The sequence below is a fragment of the Oncorhynchus tshawytscha genome, linkage group LG16 (assembly GCF_018296145.1).
Source record: "Oncorhynchus tshawytscha isolate Ot180627B linkage group LG16, Otsh_v2.0, whole genome shotgun sequence".
Classification (NCBI taxonomy): Eukaryota; Metazoa; Chordata; class Actinopteri; order Salmoniformes; family Salmonidae; genus Oncorhynchus; species Oncorhynchus tshawytscha.
In genome coordinates this window covers 55,958,877-55,977,342 of record NC_056444.1, presented here as the reverse complement: position 1 = coordinate 55,977,342, position 18,466 = coordinate 55,958,877, and the positions used below count along the sequence as shown (strand labels likewise).

The window sequence follows — 18,466 nt, the reverse complement described above, 5'->3', positions numbered from 1 at the left end:
TTGCATCATTCATGTCATGGAATAAAGGGAGGAATTGACCTGGCAACTGGAGGGCTGCTGGGTTCACATCTTAAAGACATTCCCCTACCGTTGGGCCCTTGATCAAGACCTTTAACACCACAATATGCTCTCCATCCAGGGGCACTGCAGTTTGAACCTGTGCTCGTCTCAACGGTGAAGAAACCACATTTACGTTGTTCGCTGTAACATGGACAATGACGTTGTTATGTGTGCGCACTACAACAAAAGATTTTCAACCAAAGTATTGCGTGTGTATTTCCACTTACAACTTTGAACGTTAAGGCCACACAGCTAAAATAACCCTAAAACACAAATTGCAATCAGATCCTTATGAAATATCTTCTTGTTGTTTAGCTCCCTCTCTTTTATGTCCTATGACTAGAAAACACTATCTCGCACCGATACTGTAACAATATAATTTCAGCTCAAATTCTTAATCAGCTCATTTTTGTTGAGCCGGCTGTATGTGTTTATTTGTATGCATTGTAGAGTCAGCTGTCAATCAAAATGCTGCCATGTTGCTCCATCTGGAATTTAAATCCATTATGATGTATTCACTGTAAATCAAATTAAATCAAATTGTATTTGTCACATGCTCCGAATACAACAGGTATACCGTGAAATGCTTACTTACAGGCCCTTAACCAGTACAAGAAATAGAGTTAAGAAAATATTTACTAAAAAGACTAAAGGAGAAAAATAACACAAGAAAATTACATCACAATAACGAGGCTATATACAGGAGGTACCGGTACCGAATCAATGTGCGGGGGTACAGGTTAGTCGGTGTAATTTGTAAAGTGACTATGCATAGATAATAAACAGTGAGTAGCAGCAGTGAAAAAACAAAGGGGGGGTGGGGTGGCCATTTGATTGTTCAGCAGTCTTATGGCTTGGGGGTAGAAGCTGTTAAGGAGCCTTTTGGTCCTAGACTTGGCACTCCGGTACCAACGGTAGCAGAGAGAACAGTCTATGACTAGGGTGACTGGAGTCTTTGACAGTTTTTTGGGCCTTCCTCTGACACTGCCTTGTATATAGGTCCTGGATGTCAGGAAGCTTGGCCCCAGTGATGTACTGGGCCGTACGCACTACCCTTTGTACTGCCTTATGGTCAGATGTTGAGCAGTTGCCATGCCAGGCGGTGATGCAACCGGTCAAGATGTTCTCGATAGTGCAGCTGTAGAACCTTTTGAGGATCTGGGGACCCAGGCTAAATCTTTCCAGTCTCCTCAAGGAGAAAAGGTTTTGTCGTGCCCTCTTCACAACTGTCTTGTTGTGTTTGGACCATTATAGTTCGTTATTGAAGGAACTCTTGACCCGCTCCACTTCAGCCCCGTCGATGTTAATGGGGGCCTGTTCGGTCCTCCTTTTCCTATAGTCCACGATCAGCTCCTTTGTCTTGCTCACGTTGAGGGAGAGGTTGTTGTCCTGGCACCACACTCCTCCCTATAGGCTGTCTCATCATTGTCGGTGATCAGGCCTACCACTGTTGTCGTCAGCAAATTAATGATGGTGTTGGAGTCATGCTTGGCAACGCAGTCATGGGTGAACAGGGAGTGCAGGAGGGGACTAAGCACACACCCATGAGGGGCCCCGGTGTTGAGAATCGTTGCCTACCCTCACCACCTGGTGGCAGCCTGTCAGGAAGTCCAGGATCCAGTTGCAGAGGGAGGTGTTTAATCCCAGGGTCCTTAGCTTAGTGATGAGCTTTGTGGGTACTATGGTGTTGAATGCTGAGCTGTAGTCACTGAACAGCATTCTCACATAGGTGTTCCTTTTGTCCAGAATGGGAAAGGGCAGTGTGGAGTGCCATTGAGATTTTGTCATCTGTGAATCTGTTGGGTGGTATGCGAATTGGAGTGAGTCTAGGGTTTCCGTCATGATGGTGTTGATGTGAGCATTCACCAGCCTTTCAAAGCACGTCATGGCTACCGACATGAGTGCTATGGGACATTAATCATTTAAGCAGGTTACCTTCACTTTCTTGGGGACAGGGACTATGGTGGTATGTCTGAAACATGTAGGTATTAGGTGTCAGGGAGAGGTTGAAAATGTCAGTGAAGACATTTGCTAGTTGGTCCGGTCATGCTTTGAGTACACGTCCTAGTTATCCGCCTGGTCCCGCGGCTTTGTGAATATTGACCTGTTTAAAGGTCTTGCTCACATCGGCTATAGAGAGTGTGATTACACAGTTGTCTGGAACAGCTGGTGCTCTCATGCATGCCTCAGTGTTGCTTGCCTCGAAGCGAGCATAAAAGGCATTTAGCTCGTTTAGTAGGCTCATGTCACTGGGCAGCTCATGGCTGGGTTTCCCTTTAAAGTCCGTTATAATTTTCAAGCCCTGCGACATCCGACAAGCATCAGAGCCGGTGTAGTGGAATTCAGTCTTAGTCCTGTATTGACACTTTGCCTGTTTGATGGTTCGTCTGAGGGTATATAGCGGGATTTCTTATGTGCTTGGGTTGGTGTCCCGCTCCTGGAAAGCAGCAGATCTAGCCTTTAGATGGGTGCGGATGTTGCCAGTAGTCCATGGCTTCTGGTTGAGATATGTGCGTACGGTCACTGTGGAGATGATGTCGTCAATGTACTTATTGATGAAGCCAGTGACTGAGGTGGTATACTCCTCATTGCCATTGGATGAATCCCAGAACATAGTCCAGTCTGTGCTAGCAAAACAGTCCTGTAGTGTAGCATCCGCGTCATCTGACCACTTCCATATTGATCAAGTAACTTTTACTTCCTGCTTTAGTTTTTGCTTGTAAGAATCAGGAGGATAGAATTATGGTCAGATTTGCCAACTGGAGGGCGAGGGAATACTTTGTATGCATCTCTGTATGTGGAGTAAAGGTGGTCAAGAGTTTTTTTCCCCCTCAGGTTGCACATGTGACATTTTTTTTATTTTAACCTTTATTTAACTAGGCAAGTCAGTTAAGAACAGATTCTTATTTTCAATGACTGCCTAAGAACAGTGGGTTAACTGCCTGTTCAGGGGCAGAACGACAGATTTGTACCTTGTCAGCTCGGGGGTTTGAACTTGCAACCTTCCGGTTACTAGTCCAACACTCTAACCACTATGCTACCCTGCCGCCCCATGCTGGTAGAAATGAGGTAAAACGGATCTAAGTTTTCCTGCATTAAATTCCCCGGCCACTAGGAGAGCCGCTTCTGGAGGAACATTTTCTTGTTTGCTTATGGCCTTATACAGCATCGGTTTGTGGTGGTAAATACTGTAGATGTCTACAAATAATATAGATGAGAACAGTCTTGGTAGATAGTGTGTTCTACAGCTTATCATGAGGTATTCTACCTCAGGCAAGCAATACCTTGAGACTTCTTTAATATTAGACTGCACCAGCAGTTATTGACAAGTAAACACACACCCCCTCCCCTCGTTTTACCAGACGTAGCTGCTCTGTCCTGCCGATGCACGGAGAAGCCAGCCAGTTCTATATTATCCGTGTCGTCCTTTAGCCACATCTCGCTGAAACATAAGATTTTACAGTTTTTAATGTATCGGTGCTGGGATAGTCTTAATCGTAGACCGTTCAGTTTGTTTTCTAATGATTGTGGTGGTTTACCTACCAATGGTGCGTCAGGGCTTAAGTTCCATCTACCCCACAACTCTTCTCTCCTGGGGCTTACTGGGCTTGTTATTTACAACCCGCCTCAATATACACACAGACCAACATGCGCGCACACACACACTCACACATACCTGCATACACACGCATGCATGTGCATGTACGCAAGCACACAGAAATGTACACACACAGACATGCATGTGTACGCACGTGGGTGCACACCACACGCACATGAACACACAAAAACACACACACACAATATTATTTTAAACATAACTGATGCACTTGATTGGAGCACGAAGGCATTGACCACATTTATAAATTTTTTGAATTGCACAAACCTTTTGAGTGTGTGATGCAATGTCTATTGTAGCGCTAAAATTATGGAGAGTTTGAGTTCATTTTTCTTCTATATAAACAATGTGTGGGCAGCAGGTAGCCTCGCGGTTAAGAGCGTTAGGCCCGTAACTGAAAGATCGTTGGTTCAAATCCCTGAGCTGACAGGGTGAAATATCTGTCTGTTTCCTTGAGCAAGGCACTTAACTCTATTTGCTTTGGATAAGAGTGTGTACTAAATGACTGTGGAGGAAGACCTCTTGAAATGATGTGAGACATTTGTGAGTATGTCTGTAGACCTCTTCTCATTTTCCTTCTTCTTTGATTTCCAGGCATACAAGAGGAGAACCGAGGCGGCCAAGAAAGAGTACCTGAAAGCCCTTGCCACGTACAGAGCGAGTCTGGTTTCCAAGGTAACACTTATGACACACCAGGCTTGCTTAGAGTGATGATGGATTGGATGGAAAATCTTGGCTAATGGCGGGGGAGGGGCTAAAGAAGAGTGGAGGTGAGGTGTTGCAACAATACTGTATACCATGGGGACAATACCTTATTTCCATAGGTTGGGGGTTGGGACAGTTGTTCTGATAGAGGAAGGTCATACTATTCTCTCCCTTATGCACCAAAGGGTATGAAGCTATAAAGCTTTGTTAGAAAGGGAGTTTAGTGATTTTAGTGCTTGCGAAGCATACTGTATGTATGCCCTGTGTATACAGTATGTATGTATGTATGCATGTATGTATGTATGTATGTATGTATGTATGTATGTATGTATGTATGTATGTATGTATGTATGCCCTATATGTACACCGTATTCCATTGAGCCAATATCTTTGTCTGTCGTTACATGAAATGTTAATTCTATCTGGTCTGTCCAGACATAGTCCTATGTTTCTCTACAGTTGAGCTATGCCTGTTCATACAAGACACATGAATGGAACTAATGGTTTATTCTTGTTATTGATGCATCCATCATGTCTTCTGTTTCACTGCTTATACAAGAATGTGCATCCAATTCAATGCTACACATAATTGGGTTTTTGTTGCATTTTCTCCGCGTGACACCCCACTGCTAATTTAGATTTATGGCTTTCTCCTTTTTGCCTATGAGTAATGGCGCCCTATCTCCGGTGCAGCAACATGGATAGGAAGGAAGGAAGGAATGGTGGAATTGCATTGTTTAGTGCCGTGTCGCGTTAACAGGCCACAATGTAGCGTCTGGGAGATTCCTTTTGTCATTCCATTTGTTCTCCTGGCACAGTCTCATTTCCCTCTCTCTATGTGTGTGTGTGTGTGTGTGTGTGTGTGTGTGTACGCCCTCTCTCTATTCCCATCCAACTGTCATGGTGTCCACTGATCATTATATGGCGGCACAATTCATACAAATGGGCTCCATTACCCCTCTAATCAACACTGATAGGTGCAGATAAGCAATCTGACAGCTCATCATAGGGTCTGGGTTGGGTGTGGGTTGGGGGGCGGGGGCAAGACGAGGGATGCACCTGCTCTGAATGATTCACCCACGATATACATAAGGAGCCTATAAGCCGCATGATACATGACCTGGCAGTTCTGGGTTGCATTCATTAGGGTACGATACGGAAGCAAACAGGCCAAAACAGGGGAGGTACTATCTGAACTTGTCCAATTAGAAACATTGGTTCACATTTTGCATCACGCAAAATGTTAAAATGTTTTACTATGTTGTGCCCTAATGAATACAATCCTGAATAACACTGACTGGGGCTAGGGCTTGTAAACTCGTCTCTTTCTGCTGTGGCCATTGTAGTCAAAGATAATGGGAAGAGTTGAATGAATGTGCTTGACTAATTTATTCCATAGATGAGAGATGAGTTTTAGGGGGACAGTCCACTCTCCAACAGTATATGAAATCATGACTTTTTTTTTACACATTTACACATATAACTATTTGTGCTTTCTCTAACTCTTCCTACTTCCTATTTCTTTTGTTTCTCCCCTCCAGACCTACGACGACCCCGTCGAACCAAAAAGTGCCCAAAGCAGCCAACCCTCCCACATGCTGCCCCCCAAGCAGCCCTTGTACAGCATGCCTCCGCAGCCCTCCTCCCCCTACGGTCTGGGCCCTGGCTCCTTCCCCCTGTCGGACCTGCAGAGCTTCGCCGGGCCGCCCCGCCATGCCCTGACCCGGACCCTCAGCCAATCCCAGATGCTGCCGCCCAGCATGAGTGCCTCTCCCCCCTCCCCCTTCCAGATCAGCCCGCCCCTTCATCCCTCCCAGCTCGCCCTGCACCAGAGCTCTCTGCGCATGCAGCAGGTCCAGTCACACTCAATGGGGCTCCAGGGGTCTCTGCACTCACCTCCTCTCAGCCAACAGGTTAGTCCTATCTCTGTTCTTTAGTGGTCAGCCCTGTAGTGTTGTGGAAACATTTGAAATAGGTGATAGAGCACTGATATAATGTTTGCTTTCAGGATCTCATAACACCGGGTGATTGGACTAGTATTAATAATAGGAAAAAATCTTGAAGACCATGGTATCCATTCTGATCCTAGATCTGCACCAGGGTTAGAACTCCCTGTTAAGAACTCTTTTTATTTATTTTTATATTTTTTATATCTATTGACTTTCAATGGGGATCAATTCAAAAATGAAGCCAGTGTCCACTTATTCCCCAACTTAAAGTAAATTGAGCATTACCCCATTGCCTGCAGTGGACGTGAACCTCTTCCTATTGGGCACTCCAACCACATTGGAACATTTGAAATGGTAGTGGTTTTTAAGAGAGCACTCTTCTGTTTCCTCTTCTGCTCCAGGGGTTCTCTCACATTCAGGACTACCAGAACAGTGTGGGTGGGTCTCAGTCTCCGGGGGCGCCCAACCCAGGGCATGGACAGAAGCCCGACTGGGATGGCGAGTACTGCAACCGGGACTGTGGGCCCAACCACTGCAGGTGAGCACGTTGTGATAACCTAGTATACTGGGACGAGGAACAGTTTTATCAACAGTGCTTTGCCAGTTGAGTGAGGCTTGAGGCTGAGTCATACTGTTTATTCAAAAGCGGTAGTAGTGGAATAACACTTTTCCCTACACTGTGAGAAAGTGTGACATCCAATTAAGTTTCCCTTTGTTTGACTAAGTACACATTGTTATATGGAATGTAGGTATTTGAGCATGCATGCATTCTTCCAGCACAAGATCATGCAGCGTCACTGTTCATTCACTTCCACTGCTATGCTAGTGACACACAACTACTTTGCCACCAAATAAATAATACAGAATTGAATGAATAGTTTTAAGTCTGTCATTCGATGCTTTGGTTCCTGGACCAACATTTGCCTGTTTTAACAGCATATTTTCTTTGTTCTCTTCATCAGCAGTGGCATGGGAGTTCGGGACAAGCCTCTCTACCTCACTTGAAGCTGGTGGACCTCCATAAGTCAAGACTCCAGGGAGTTTTCCAACATTCATTAACAACGTCAATGTATCTTTTTCCTCCAGCTTGTTTTTTTCTGAAGGATTTTTAAAATCCCAAAGACTGCTACTACTTCACCTTTTTGCCAAGCACTTAGACTGGACAGGAGCCTTGCTTATTTTTTTCCATGAATGTTCCATTTTGTGGGGGGTTGAGCTTTAAGCTCACATCAACATACCATACACAAACTCCCCCAAAAAATGTCTGTCTTTGTTTTGACAAAGGGGTCGTTGTAGGTCTGGAGGGGAGAAACACAAGTGTCCCATTTTTCTTTTCTCAGAGTGATTGTAAATATCTACCAAGATGGAACCTGGCCCCCTATGCCCAGATGTGTGTATCTAACCGCAATCCCCTTGCTTTTTACATTATTTTGTCTGGTTATGTGATTTTTGTGCGGGCTGTATTCAGTGAGGGAATACACACTAAATCTGATCCCAGATCTGTTTGTTCTGTCTTTGCAACTTCTATGGTGACAATGGCCATATAAATTGACAAGACAGCACAAATAGATCTGGGACCAGGCTAACTCCTCTCTAATGAAGAGAGAAATACAAAGACTGCAAATGATTCAGTTCCCCAGTTGTTATTGGGGGCTCTCTGAGAGAGAGTGTCTGCGTCTGAAATGGTACCCTATTCCCTATCTAGGGCACTACTCTAGTCAAAAGTAGTGCACTAGATGAGGAATAGGGAGCCATTTTGGACACCCTCTGCACTGGCCTCAGGATGTTACTGGACTGAAGAGGTCAAAGGTGAAACCTCTCCCTTAGTTTAAACCTCTCCTGGTCCAGCGGACCATGTCCCCCCCCACTCCCCAACACCACTTGCTAAATGTGAAATGTTACTAAAGATAAAAACATAACAGTGGGTTTTAAAGTTTTTGACTAGTTTCATTAGGTGTTTTAGAATTGTGTTGATTTTAATCTTTATAATTTGTTGTGAAATAAATAAATAAATAATGCATTTAATTCTTAAAACATTTTAGTTTTTCACTGTAACACAATTTAAGTTTCTATGGTATGGTTGCCAGGTAGATATTTCATTTGCGCACAAACCTGCAAAAATGACTTATTTTATTTGTAAAGACAGCGATGAGAGAACCCATTTCCTTTAGTTGAAGAACATGTTTCACAATGTTGTAATGCTATTTAATTCGGTTGACAGATTTCGAATCTATTTATGAATGATATGAAGTAAAGTTTTGGCTTGTTTTCATCAGGGTGCATTGTTATTATTGTTATTATTAAAATTCCATGGTAATTTGAATAATTATTATTTGTACATCACTTCTTCCTGGTGCATTGACTTTTTGTCAGCATTTGGTTCATTGTGTGTTGCAATGCTTCTTTTGTTTTCTTTTGTGTGTAATAAAAAAATGAAGTGGAAAATAAACAGTTTGCCTCTGCTTATAATGTACATGTTCTTATTAGGTGTATCACATTTACATGGTGAGGCTAGCGAGTGAGTGAAAGGCTAGTTCCTCTCAAGGCTTGGCAGCCTCGTGTGATAGGTTGAGTCCAAATTTTTCACCCTTCTGAGATGTGTGCATTTGCACACTGTCTCGCAAGGATTTTACAATGGTGGGAACTTCACCCAACCAATGCTTATGCCAATCCTGTATGTTTTGTTATGTGCACATATCAGTTATTTAGATGCTAGTTGTCTGAACCAATGTAGATGTCTTTGTTCACTTAGCATGTTTTCATTTTCATCAGGTTAGACTATGAAGATTAGACGACTATAAGAGTTGATACTGCTAGGCCTAGCTGGAAAAAACACAGGCTCTCACTTATGAATTTCACAGATGGATTAGAGTTAGAAAATACATTTAATCTATCATCCCTCCTCTCTCTCTCTATCTCTCTCCCTCTCTCTTTCTCTCTCTCTCTCTCTACCTCTCTACCTCTCAACCTCAACAGACGGGGCGGCAGCGTAGCCTAGTGGTTAGAGCGTTTGATCGAATCCCCGAGCTGACAAGGTACACATCTGTCGTTCTGCCCCTGAACAAGGCAGTTAACCCACTGTTCCTAGGCTGTCATTGAAAATGAGAATTTGTTCTTAACTGACTTGCCTAGTAAAATGAAGGTGTAAAACATGATAATATAGTGCCCTCTAGTGTTAGCTTTGGACATGTTTTTAACAATAACACCTTAAACAATAACAAATAAAAATAAATGTGTCCAAATCTCTCTCACTCTCTCTCTCTCAATTCAATTGTCAATATAAGGGCTTTATTGGCATGGGAAACATATGCTTACATTGCCAAAGCAAGTGAAATAGATAACAAACAAAAGTGAAATAAACAATTAAAAAAATGTATAGTAAACATTACACTCACAAAAATTCCAAAAGAATAAAGACATCTCAAATGTCATATTATGTGCAAATAGTTGGTGTTTTACGTTGTACACAGAGGACATTTTTACCCATCAAAAAGGTACATAAAATTTGACATACCAACTAGGATCAGGCTAAAAAATAGTTCTAGAACCCATTGCCCTTTATGGTTGTGAAGTCTGGGGTCCGCTCACCAACCAAGAATTTACAAAATGGGACAAAAAACAAATTGAGACTGCATGCAGAATTCTGCAAAAATATTTTCCCTTCTCTCTATCTCTCTCTCTCTCTCTCTCTCTCTCTTTCTCAGCCTATAACTGTAAAACATGATAATATAGTGCCCTCTAGTGTTAGCTTTGGACATATTTTTAAACAATAATGCCTAATATTGTCAACAGGTAATGCGTCCGAATCTCTCTCTTTCTCTCTTGCTCTTCTTTCTCTCAGACACACAGCCTGAAACTGTAAAACATGATCATGTAGTGCCCTCTAGTGTTAGCTTTGGACATGTTTTTAAACAATAACACCTAATACCGTAAAATCATTGAACTATCCCTTTAATCTTATAATCTTATATCTAATGACACTTGGGACATTTTACAGAAAATACATCATGCATTTATTAGCAGTTACATCAATGACATTTGGCATTAAAGGCAGCATTAATGAAATGCTATTGATGAAAGAAAAATAGATTTACATTGTATTTCAGTCATGAGTCAATATATAGTTCAGACAAGAGCAGTGATGCTGTACAAAGAGTCTGAAGAGCACTGAGTGTAAACACATGTAGGATATTGTTACCAAAGCCTGTAGCATGATACTATATAGAGTATCTGGTATATGTACTACATAAATTTCAGTTTTGTTTCCAGTTTACATTTCCCAGGATTTAACAGATTATTTTAGAATAACAGATTATTTTAGAATAAAATTTGTTTTCATAATTTGCAACATTACAGCATTTCTCATCTATCGAGGAAACAACGATATAAAAAAATGACCTCTCCAATTGAAATTAAGTGAATTTGAAGATGAGGTGAGTGATTAGAATCAAATGACAGTACTGTCCCTCCCACGTTCACGAAACAAGGCTTTCTGTTGGCATTGTAATTGTTGAGTTCTCCTGTGTGCCAGCTAGTGTAATCCAATCTAGACCTGTCACTCCATAGTCACACCCAGTTCTGTAGGGAACATTTTATTTATTTAACCAGAGAACAAGCAGATCCCTTTAAAGCCTCAAATTTAAGCCCCATACAATACATTTTTTTTTTTTGGGGGGGAGAAACAATAACACAAGCTTTGTGAAGACACCACAAAATGGTTGAGTGAAGATTTCTGTACAGACAAAAAGGCTCGATTCAATCTGTATCGCCAAATTTCAACACTATACTGTTCTTGAAAATGTTAAGGTCATTTCCGATTGAGCCAACATGTGCAGCGTTTGACTTGAATGCAGTCTCCGTGAACGCGGGAACATTGCCTTTAATACTCAATCACGCTACAGCGCTGAACTTCAGCTATACGGATTGAATCGAGCCCAAACTCAATGTCGTATCAAAACAGAGATCAGTTGTAATCACAACCATTGTGTCCAATGTGTTGAACATCAGAGTGGTGTACAGGGTCTTAGTGGTTCTGTTCTAACATTTCCCAAACCTACTGTACAGCAAGGTGTGACACAATACATGGGCACTGAACGTGGTCCAATCCTCCGATCCAGGCAAAGGTTAAATAATTTGATGTGTCCACCTCAAAGTGCTATAGGAGGGGTGAGAGACAGAGTCAGCGCTGACAAGTAAGTCTTACAATTGATCTTTTAGACTCCATGTAGAGTAGTAGACCATGGAGTCTTTGCGAGTGGAAGAGGTGCGTCAAAATATCGGCATACCTCTGCCTCAAGCCATGTTCTCTGGGTACGAACAAACCAGCCTGGACCAGCCTGAGGGACATGACCTCCTGCTCTGTTCCTCCACCTCCTCAGCCTCTGTAGAGAGGAAAGACACAGTCCGTGTGACACAGACCACCCTGTCTCCTAGGTTACACAGCCTGGTTGGGACAAACCTCTGCTATTCAATCATAGAGCAGCGCACGGAACATCTTACTTTTACAGGCGTTAGCCAGGATCATACTCATGGTAAACACTGAGAACATCGGCATGAATAACCTTTAAAAGGCAGTTGTCAGCTGTCCAGTACACTGCTCTATAACTTGGATTGAATCGCAGCCTTACTGTTAGTTATACCATGGCATTGTTGAATATTCGTTTCTGATCAGTGGTGTAAAGTACTTAAGTGAAAATACTTTAAAGTACTACTTAAGACGTTTTTTGGGGGGTATCTGTACTTTACTATTTATATTTTTGACAACTTTTACTTCATTACATTCTTAAAGATAATAATGTACTTTTTACTGCATACATTTTCCCTGCCACTCAAAAGTACTCGTTACATTTCGAATGCTTAGCTGGACAGGAAAATGGTCCAATTCACGCACTTATCAAGAGAACATCCCTGGTCCTCTCTACTGCCTCTGATCTGGTGGACTCACTAAACACAAATGGTTTGTTTGTAAATGATGTCTGAGTGTTGGCGTGTGCCCCTAGCTATCCGTAAATAAATTTAAAACAAGAAAATGGTGCCATCTAGTTTGCTTAATTTATGGAATTTGAAATTATTTACACTTGTACTTGTACTTTTGATACTTAATTATATTTAAAACCAAATACTTTTACTCAAGTAGAATTTTACTGGGTGACTAACTTTGACTTGAGTCATTTTCTATTAAAAGTACTTTTACTAAGGGGGCTGGCGAGTCGAGGAACGTGTTTTTCATTATTTTCCATATAACGCAAAGCCCCTATATAAAACACATACTCAGAGGAGGAACCTGTTCAAGGTTCATCTCCAGTAAGTTTTCTGTAACAGGGAGATATGTGATCGATAATGATGATGATGATATTAGGAAGGTGTTCCTTGGTATACACAGTGTATGTGGCGTACTATGAAACTTTAGGCTCGTGAGCATTACTTTCAGAACTACTGGCTAAAAGTATACAAAAGTACAAGAGGATCTCTTTAATGTAATAGAAGAAAACACAAAAGCAAATTGGTGCTCACTATTTCCTGAGGTGAACTGATTTGACCTTTCCATTTGAATTGGTCTTCCATTTGTTATACTCTAATGGCATCTGCTGGAAGGGATGTGATAAGCGTGCTGGGGTATATGTCCAGGGCCCCTATTGCAACAGAAAACTAAAAGTCCAGGTCTCCCCTTCCTGTTTCAGTCCGTTTCCTTCCATTTGGTATCGAATGAACATGACCCAGGTCAAATGTTTTGAGGTCAGCAGCACAGCCCTGAAATCGAACATGCTATTACACTGAGGTTAGAATTCAGCAATGGGAAAAATATACAAGAATGCATGTGTATCATGTCGTACTGAAAGCCACTAACCAATCAAGCAGCCTGAATTCTGGTCACATTTTTTTAATCAACTTTATTCACATCATAACTCGGGATTGATTCAATCCGTATCGCTGAAGTTCAGCTCTATAGAGTGATTGAAATGTAAAGACAATGTTTCCGCGGTCACGGAGACTGCATTCACGGTAAAAGCTGCATGTCCCGGCTCAATTGGAATTACCTTTAGGGGGGGGGGGGATTAGCTAAGCATAAATTATATTCTTTATTTATTTTCTTAAATGACTGTTCTGTTCAAGGCATTATTTCAAATCATTATCCCCAAAAAAATTCTGCACAAGATTCTAGCCTTTGAATTCATTTTGATAAGTTTCAATCGTAAGATGTGATCACATGCCTCACTGAGATGCCATTACTGTCAGAGACACCTCTGATTGGCAGATATGTATATCAGGGTTGTTGGCACCACCAGCCAGTCCAACAAGAAAGTATGGGTACAGTCTCTCAGCAAACGTGTCTTTATGAGTATAGATGTGTGTCATATCTTTGGGGTCGTAGAAGGACACCTCCCCACTGGTGAAGTCCAGCTGCACTCGGATCCTCTTCAGCTTCTCAAAAGCAAGGGGCTCACCCTTTCCACTTTGATACACACCATTCCTGTTCAGTATAGCCCAGATTCCATAAGCTGGTGAAGCAAGAATCTCCCCCTTCCTATCTATGGTTTCTTTAGCTACTCCCAGGTTCCACTCAGGATGGTCCCCCACCTCCACCTCCCAGATGTGCTTCCCTGAGCTGAAGCCCTCGGAGCCCAGAACCTTGGCATACTGTGCGAACCTCTCTGGGTTGTCAGTGATTTGCTGACCTATGTTATTAAATCTCACACTGGTCAGATTATCAGACACAGAGAGCCAGCGGTTTGCAGTGTTGGGGTTCAGAATCACAGGAGTGAATTGGACTATCTCCTTCATCTTCTCCCACACTCTGAACTGCAGGTTTCCCAGGTGTTTGGCCATGTCGATAAGCACCCCTGAGACCTGCTGTGTACCCGGCAATGTGCTGTTCTGGATGTATTTGTAGCGGTCGTCTTTCTGCAGGTCCTGTTCAAGAGAAGAGATCTGCTTGAGAATTCTCTCCATCTCGCTGGCAATAGCCCTGCCCTTCTGCTCCTCTTCCTCCCTGAGCGCAACCAGTCTGGCCTCTTCTTCCTCTCGCAGAAACCGGTGGAACTTTTCAAACTGCTCCTTCATCTGCCTCTCTGCGTCCGCACGTTGCTTCTTAATGTGGACCTCCATGCTTTTGTACGTTTCTTGATTCTTTCGAAGACTCTCTAAATTGGATTTCAGTTCTTCCTTTTGGTGAGACGCAGTCTTTTTCAGTGCTGGCACCTCTTCTAGAGTGCCTCTCTCCAGCTTCATAGCAAGATCATTCTGGCCCATCTTCCTCAGGATCGTCAGTGAGATCTTCACTGCTCCTTCATGGCTGTAGGCGCTGACCATCTTCTCCACGGTGTCCTCCCTGTCAGCGTTCTCCAGACGGCTCTTAGGAATAGGAAACCAGCCATCTAACATGTTCTTAGTCAGTAGATACTGAAATCTCTTCAGCTCGCTTGAGACCAAGCTATCCAGAGTGTCCAGCAGCAGCTCAAGGACAGAAGCAGGAGTTGCCATTGTAGATTATCCAGAAGCTAAAATACAGTCAATAAACTTTGATCAACTTTACAACCTTCACTTTTAACAGCTGCGCTTAGAATTTACAGTTTAGATGGTATGTCCTTGTAATTGTTTAGTCTCTTGGTATTTGTAAGGAGAAACATTCCAGTTGTGTGTCGCAGTGAGAGTGAAAGTTATAAACAGTCTCTGTAATGACTTCTGATGGAACAAATCTATTTTCACTTTCGACAGCTTTCTTCCTGTTAGACATAGGTGGGAGGGGCTTCTAGGTTGTGCTAAACTTTCATGTTTGACTTTATTTTCCTTTATGCAGCACATACCTTTACCCACACACTTTTTCTTTATATTATTTATTTGTGTTATATATGTATACATACTGTTGCTATACCGGGGCGGCAGGTAGCCTAGTGGTTAGAGCATTGGGCCAGTAACCGAAAGGTTGAACTAACTGAATCCCTGAACTGACAAGGTAAACATCTGTTGTTCTGTCTCTGAACAAGGAAGTTAACCCACTGTTCCCTGGTAGGCTGTCATTGTAAATAAGAATTTGTTCTTAACTGACTTGCCTAGTTAAATAAAGATTCAATTAAAAAAATACTATAGTTATCATGCAATGTTGACGCTCCACCTAGTGACACATTAACCTTCTAATGCTGCCTGAGGAAGACCTTTGGCCGAAAGGTGTGGCACCATGCATAGCTGTGTATCCAAGTGTTGGATAGATGCCACATCTTTTCCATTATGGCTCCTGTGACATTATGAGCAGTGCCATTGAGGGCAATCTCCATTTTAAAGTACAGTAGTCAATGTCTTCTTCTAGTTCTATAAGTTTATTGACAGTCGGTAGACAAACTGAAGGGTGCATACCGCCACCTAGAGTGTGTTGTCTGAACAGGCATGAAGCCAAGATTAGTAAATTACTGCCAGCTACAACTATCAAATGTTTGCTCAGGGGGTTGGAATTATGTGATCCTTCCTTAAAGGGGGCTGAACTCGCTGTTTTTTCACCCCCACATTAAGAAATGCTACAGTAGAAGCCAATCTAGAGTTTAAGTAGCACTCGTTGGAGACCTCACCAGAACAACCGGGAGGTTTGCCTTTGTACTTGCCCTTCGGATAGCACACGCTTTGTCACATCCTGATCTGTTTTACCTGTCTTGTGCTTGTCTCCACCCCCCTCCAGGTGTCTCCCATTTTCCCCATTATCCCCTGTGTATTTAAACCTGCGTTTCTGTTTGTCCGTTGTCTCGGCAAGCCTACCAGCATGTTTTTCTGTACTCCTATTGCTATAGTTACTAGTTGTCGCGGTTCCGACCATTTCTGCCTGCCCTGACCCCGAGCCTGCATGCTGTCCTGTACTTTTCTGACTCTGACCTGCTTCCGAACTTCTGCCTGCCCTACCCATGAGACTGCCTGCCGCCCTGTACCTGTCGAACTCGGACCTGGTTACGAACCTATGCCTGTCCTCGACCTGCCCTTTGCCCATCTCCTGTAGTTTCATAAACTACTCTGTGTATTGCACCTTCTGTTTCCTGTGTCTGCAACTTGGTCATTTCTTGAGTTGTGGTAGTTTTGGGGCTTTTTCTGACTAAAGTACATTTAACCAATTTACTACCTATGGTATTAGGCCTAAGGAAATGGCGTCCATTGAGAGGGCAAGAACAAGATGTAGGTTAGGAGAAGTGCAGTATTATCAAAAGGAGATGTATACTTGGAGTACGGATGAGGAATGGAGGGAAAAAGAGAGGCAGAGGTCGAAGAGAGGGAATGAAGAGGGTGAGCTTCAATCGGAAAAAAGGGGAGATGGTTTGTTAAAGAAGAATGGTAGGAAGTGTAAGCAGAGTGAGCTGTACACCGGATCAAAGACAGGAGGAGAAATGGAAGTGAATGACGGCGAAGTATCAGAGGTGGTAAGTGTGGTGAAGTTCTCAGAGTCCGTGGCTTGCACCGAGGGTCAGGAAAAAGATGAGTCTGTGACGGTAGGAGTGACATTTTTGGAAAAAGTGGACCCTTGCCTTTTTAGATGATCCATTTGTGTTTTCAGGGTGGGTGAAAACAGAGTTGGGTGCTGTGGAATCAGTGAAGGTAACCAGAAGTGGTCTTGTGATAATTATGTGTTTCTGCTGGTCAGAGGGAGCATTCCCTCTGCGTTAAACATGGGGACAAGAGATTTTGTTTTGTTTTGCTCTCATGAAAAGGGTGCCATTGAAAGGAGTGATTACTGGGGTAGCAGTAAATGTGAAAGTTTACCAGCTGAAGGGGAAGATTCACAGAGTCGTCTGTTCTTTCAAGTTTTGATGTTGAGGCTTTGCCTGACAAAGTGATGTTAGGATATAGAAGTTATCCCGCACAAGCTTTTGTGTCGAATACATTACGTCGTTACAGGTGTCAAGCTTATGGGCATGAGACAAAATAATGTGTAGCATTGGGGTAAGTAGTGGTATGTGTTAATTGTAGGGGTGCCCATGGAGCTGAGGATCAGAAATTCCCGGTGTGAGAGAGGCAGGTTGAGGTTACCAGGGACAGAATAGTGCAGAAGTTGACTCTCAACTTAGAACACAGCAACCTTAGTAATGTAGCTAGTTAGCTAGCTACTGTAGTTACAACAAGTAGATCTGTTGCTATCTAGCAGGAGCAGAAAGCATTATAACGAGCTAGCTTGTCATTCCGGGACAATGATCGTTTTAGCTTTCAGATTACTCCAAGTAATAATTTAGGACTACAAAAATCTATAGGACAAGTAGAATAAATATACTACAGTCATCAAGGCAGGACCCACTTATTGTATTCATACTGACAAATAAGAAATAACACATTATCCCTGTCAATAGTTGGAGTAGGATGATTGCAGAGCTCTCGGGATGTTCATTTTCGAGCTACAAACGACATTCCTTTGCTGTGATTTATTTTATTCATTCTTGTCTCTCACTTTTGTCTCACATGACCTATTCAGCTCTCCTGTGTCCTGCTCCCAGAGATCAACCAAGTGCTATTCACCAAGCATGGGCTGATTCCCTCACCTGTGAGAACCATCCGACTGCAGTTTGAACTAACCCTGCCGTCAGTATTTATACATTGGGACCACATATTGTCTTAGTCTAGTGCATTTTAGAATTGAAGAACACCCATTACAGATACATGTGCTTGTTTGAGCATATTTATTCATTGTCTCTCACTTTTGTCTCCTGTGATCTATTCACCAAGTCCTGCAGTTTGAACTAGCCCTGTCGTCACGATTTAGACATTGCATTTGCCTGTTTTTTTTCTTTGTGGTTTGTCTTACACAGTGTTAGGGTGGCAGGTAGCGTAGCGGTTAAGATCATTGGGCCAGTAATCGAAAGGTTGCTGGTTTGAATCTCTGAGCTGACTAGGTGAAAAATCTGTAATGTAAATGTCTCTCCACATCGCTGACCAGGGTGGGATACTTTTGATATGCCTATGGGGTCTGAGCACACCACGACGCACACAAAGAAGGAGGAATACTGAAGCATGCATTGATATGTCTCCTTCAGAGGCTCAGGCTTTTGGCATAGATGGTAACGCTCTCATTACTGGACTGTAAGATTGTGCTCTCCCCGGCACTTGAAATATATTGATTGGTACTGTAGGTTATACTATATTTAGATACTTCAACTACCTTTGCTATTGTCTC

General features: G+C 42.7%; 2 protein-coding genes across 5 annotated transcripts in view; one reads left to right on the top strand and one right to left on the bottom strand.

The window, feature by feature from the left end:
- The window catches only part of LOC112215963 (thymocyte selection-associated high mobility group box protein TOX), a 124,821-nt gene extending 116,029 nt beyond the window's left edge, over window positions 1-8,792 (top strand). For all 4 annotated transcript variants that reach the window (XM_042299389.1, XM_042299387.1, XM_042299390.1 and 1 more), the window contains 4 exons: window positions 4,271-4,351; window positions 5,923-6,294; window positions 6,732-6,868; window positions 7,293-8,792. In XM_042299389.1, the coding sequence (XP_042155323.1) occupies window positions 4,271-4,351; window positions 5,923-6,294; window positions 6,732-6,868; window positions 7,293-7,335 (633 nt within the window). In that variant the 3' untranslated portion in view covers window positions 7,336-8,792. The remainder of the gene's footprint in view (window positions 1-4,270; window positions 4,352-5,922; window positions 6,295-6,731; window positions 6,869-7,292) is intronic.
- Window positions 8,793-12,786: 3,994 nt separating this feature from the next.
- LOC112215962 (nuclear factor 7, brain) lies at window positions 12,787-15,010 on the bottom strand. Its single transcript, XM_024375493.1, has one exon. The coding sequence runs from the start codon at window positions 14,809-14,811 to the stop codon at window positions 13,543-13,545; it is 1,269 nt and encodes a 422-aa protein (XP_024231261.1). The 5' UTR covers window positions 14,812-15,010; the 3' UTR covers window positions 12,787-13,542.
- Window positions 15,011-18,466: the final 3,456 nt, after the last annotated feature.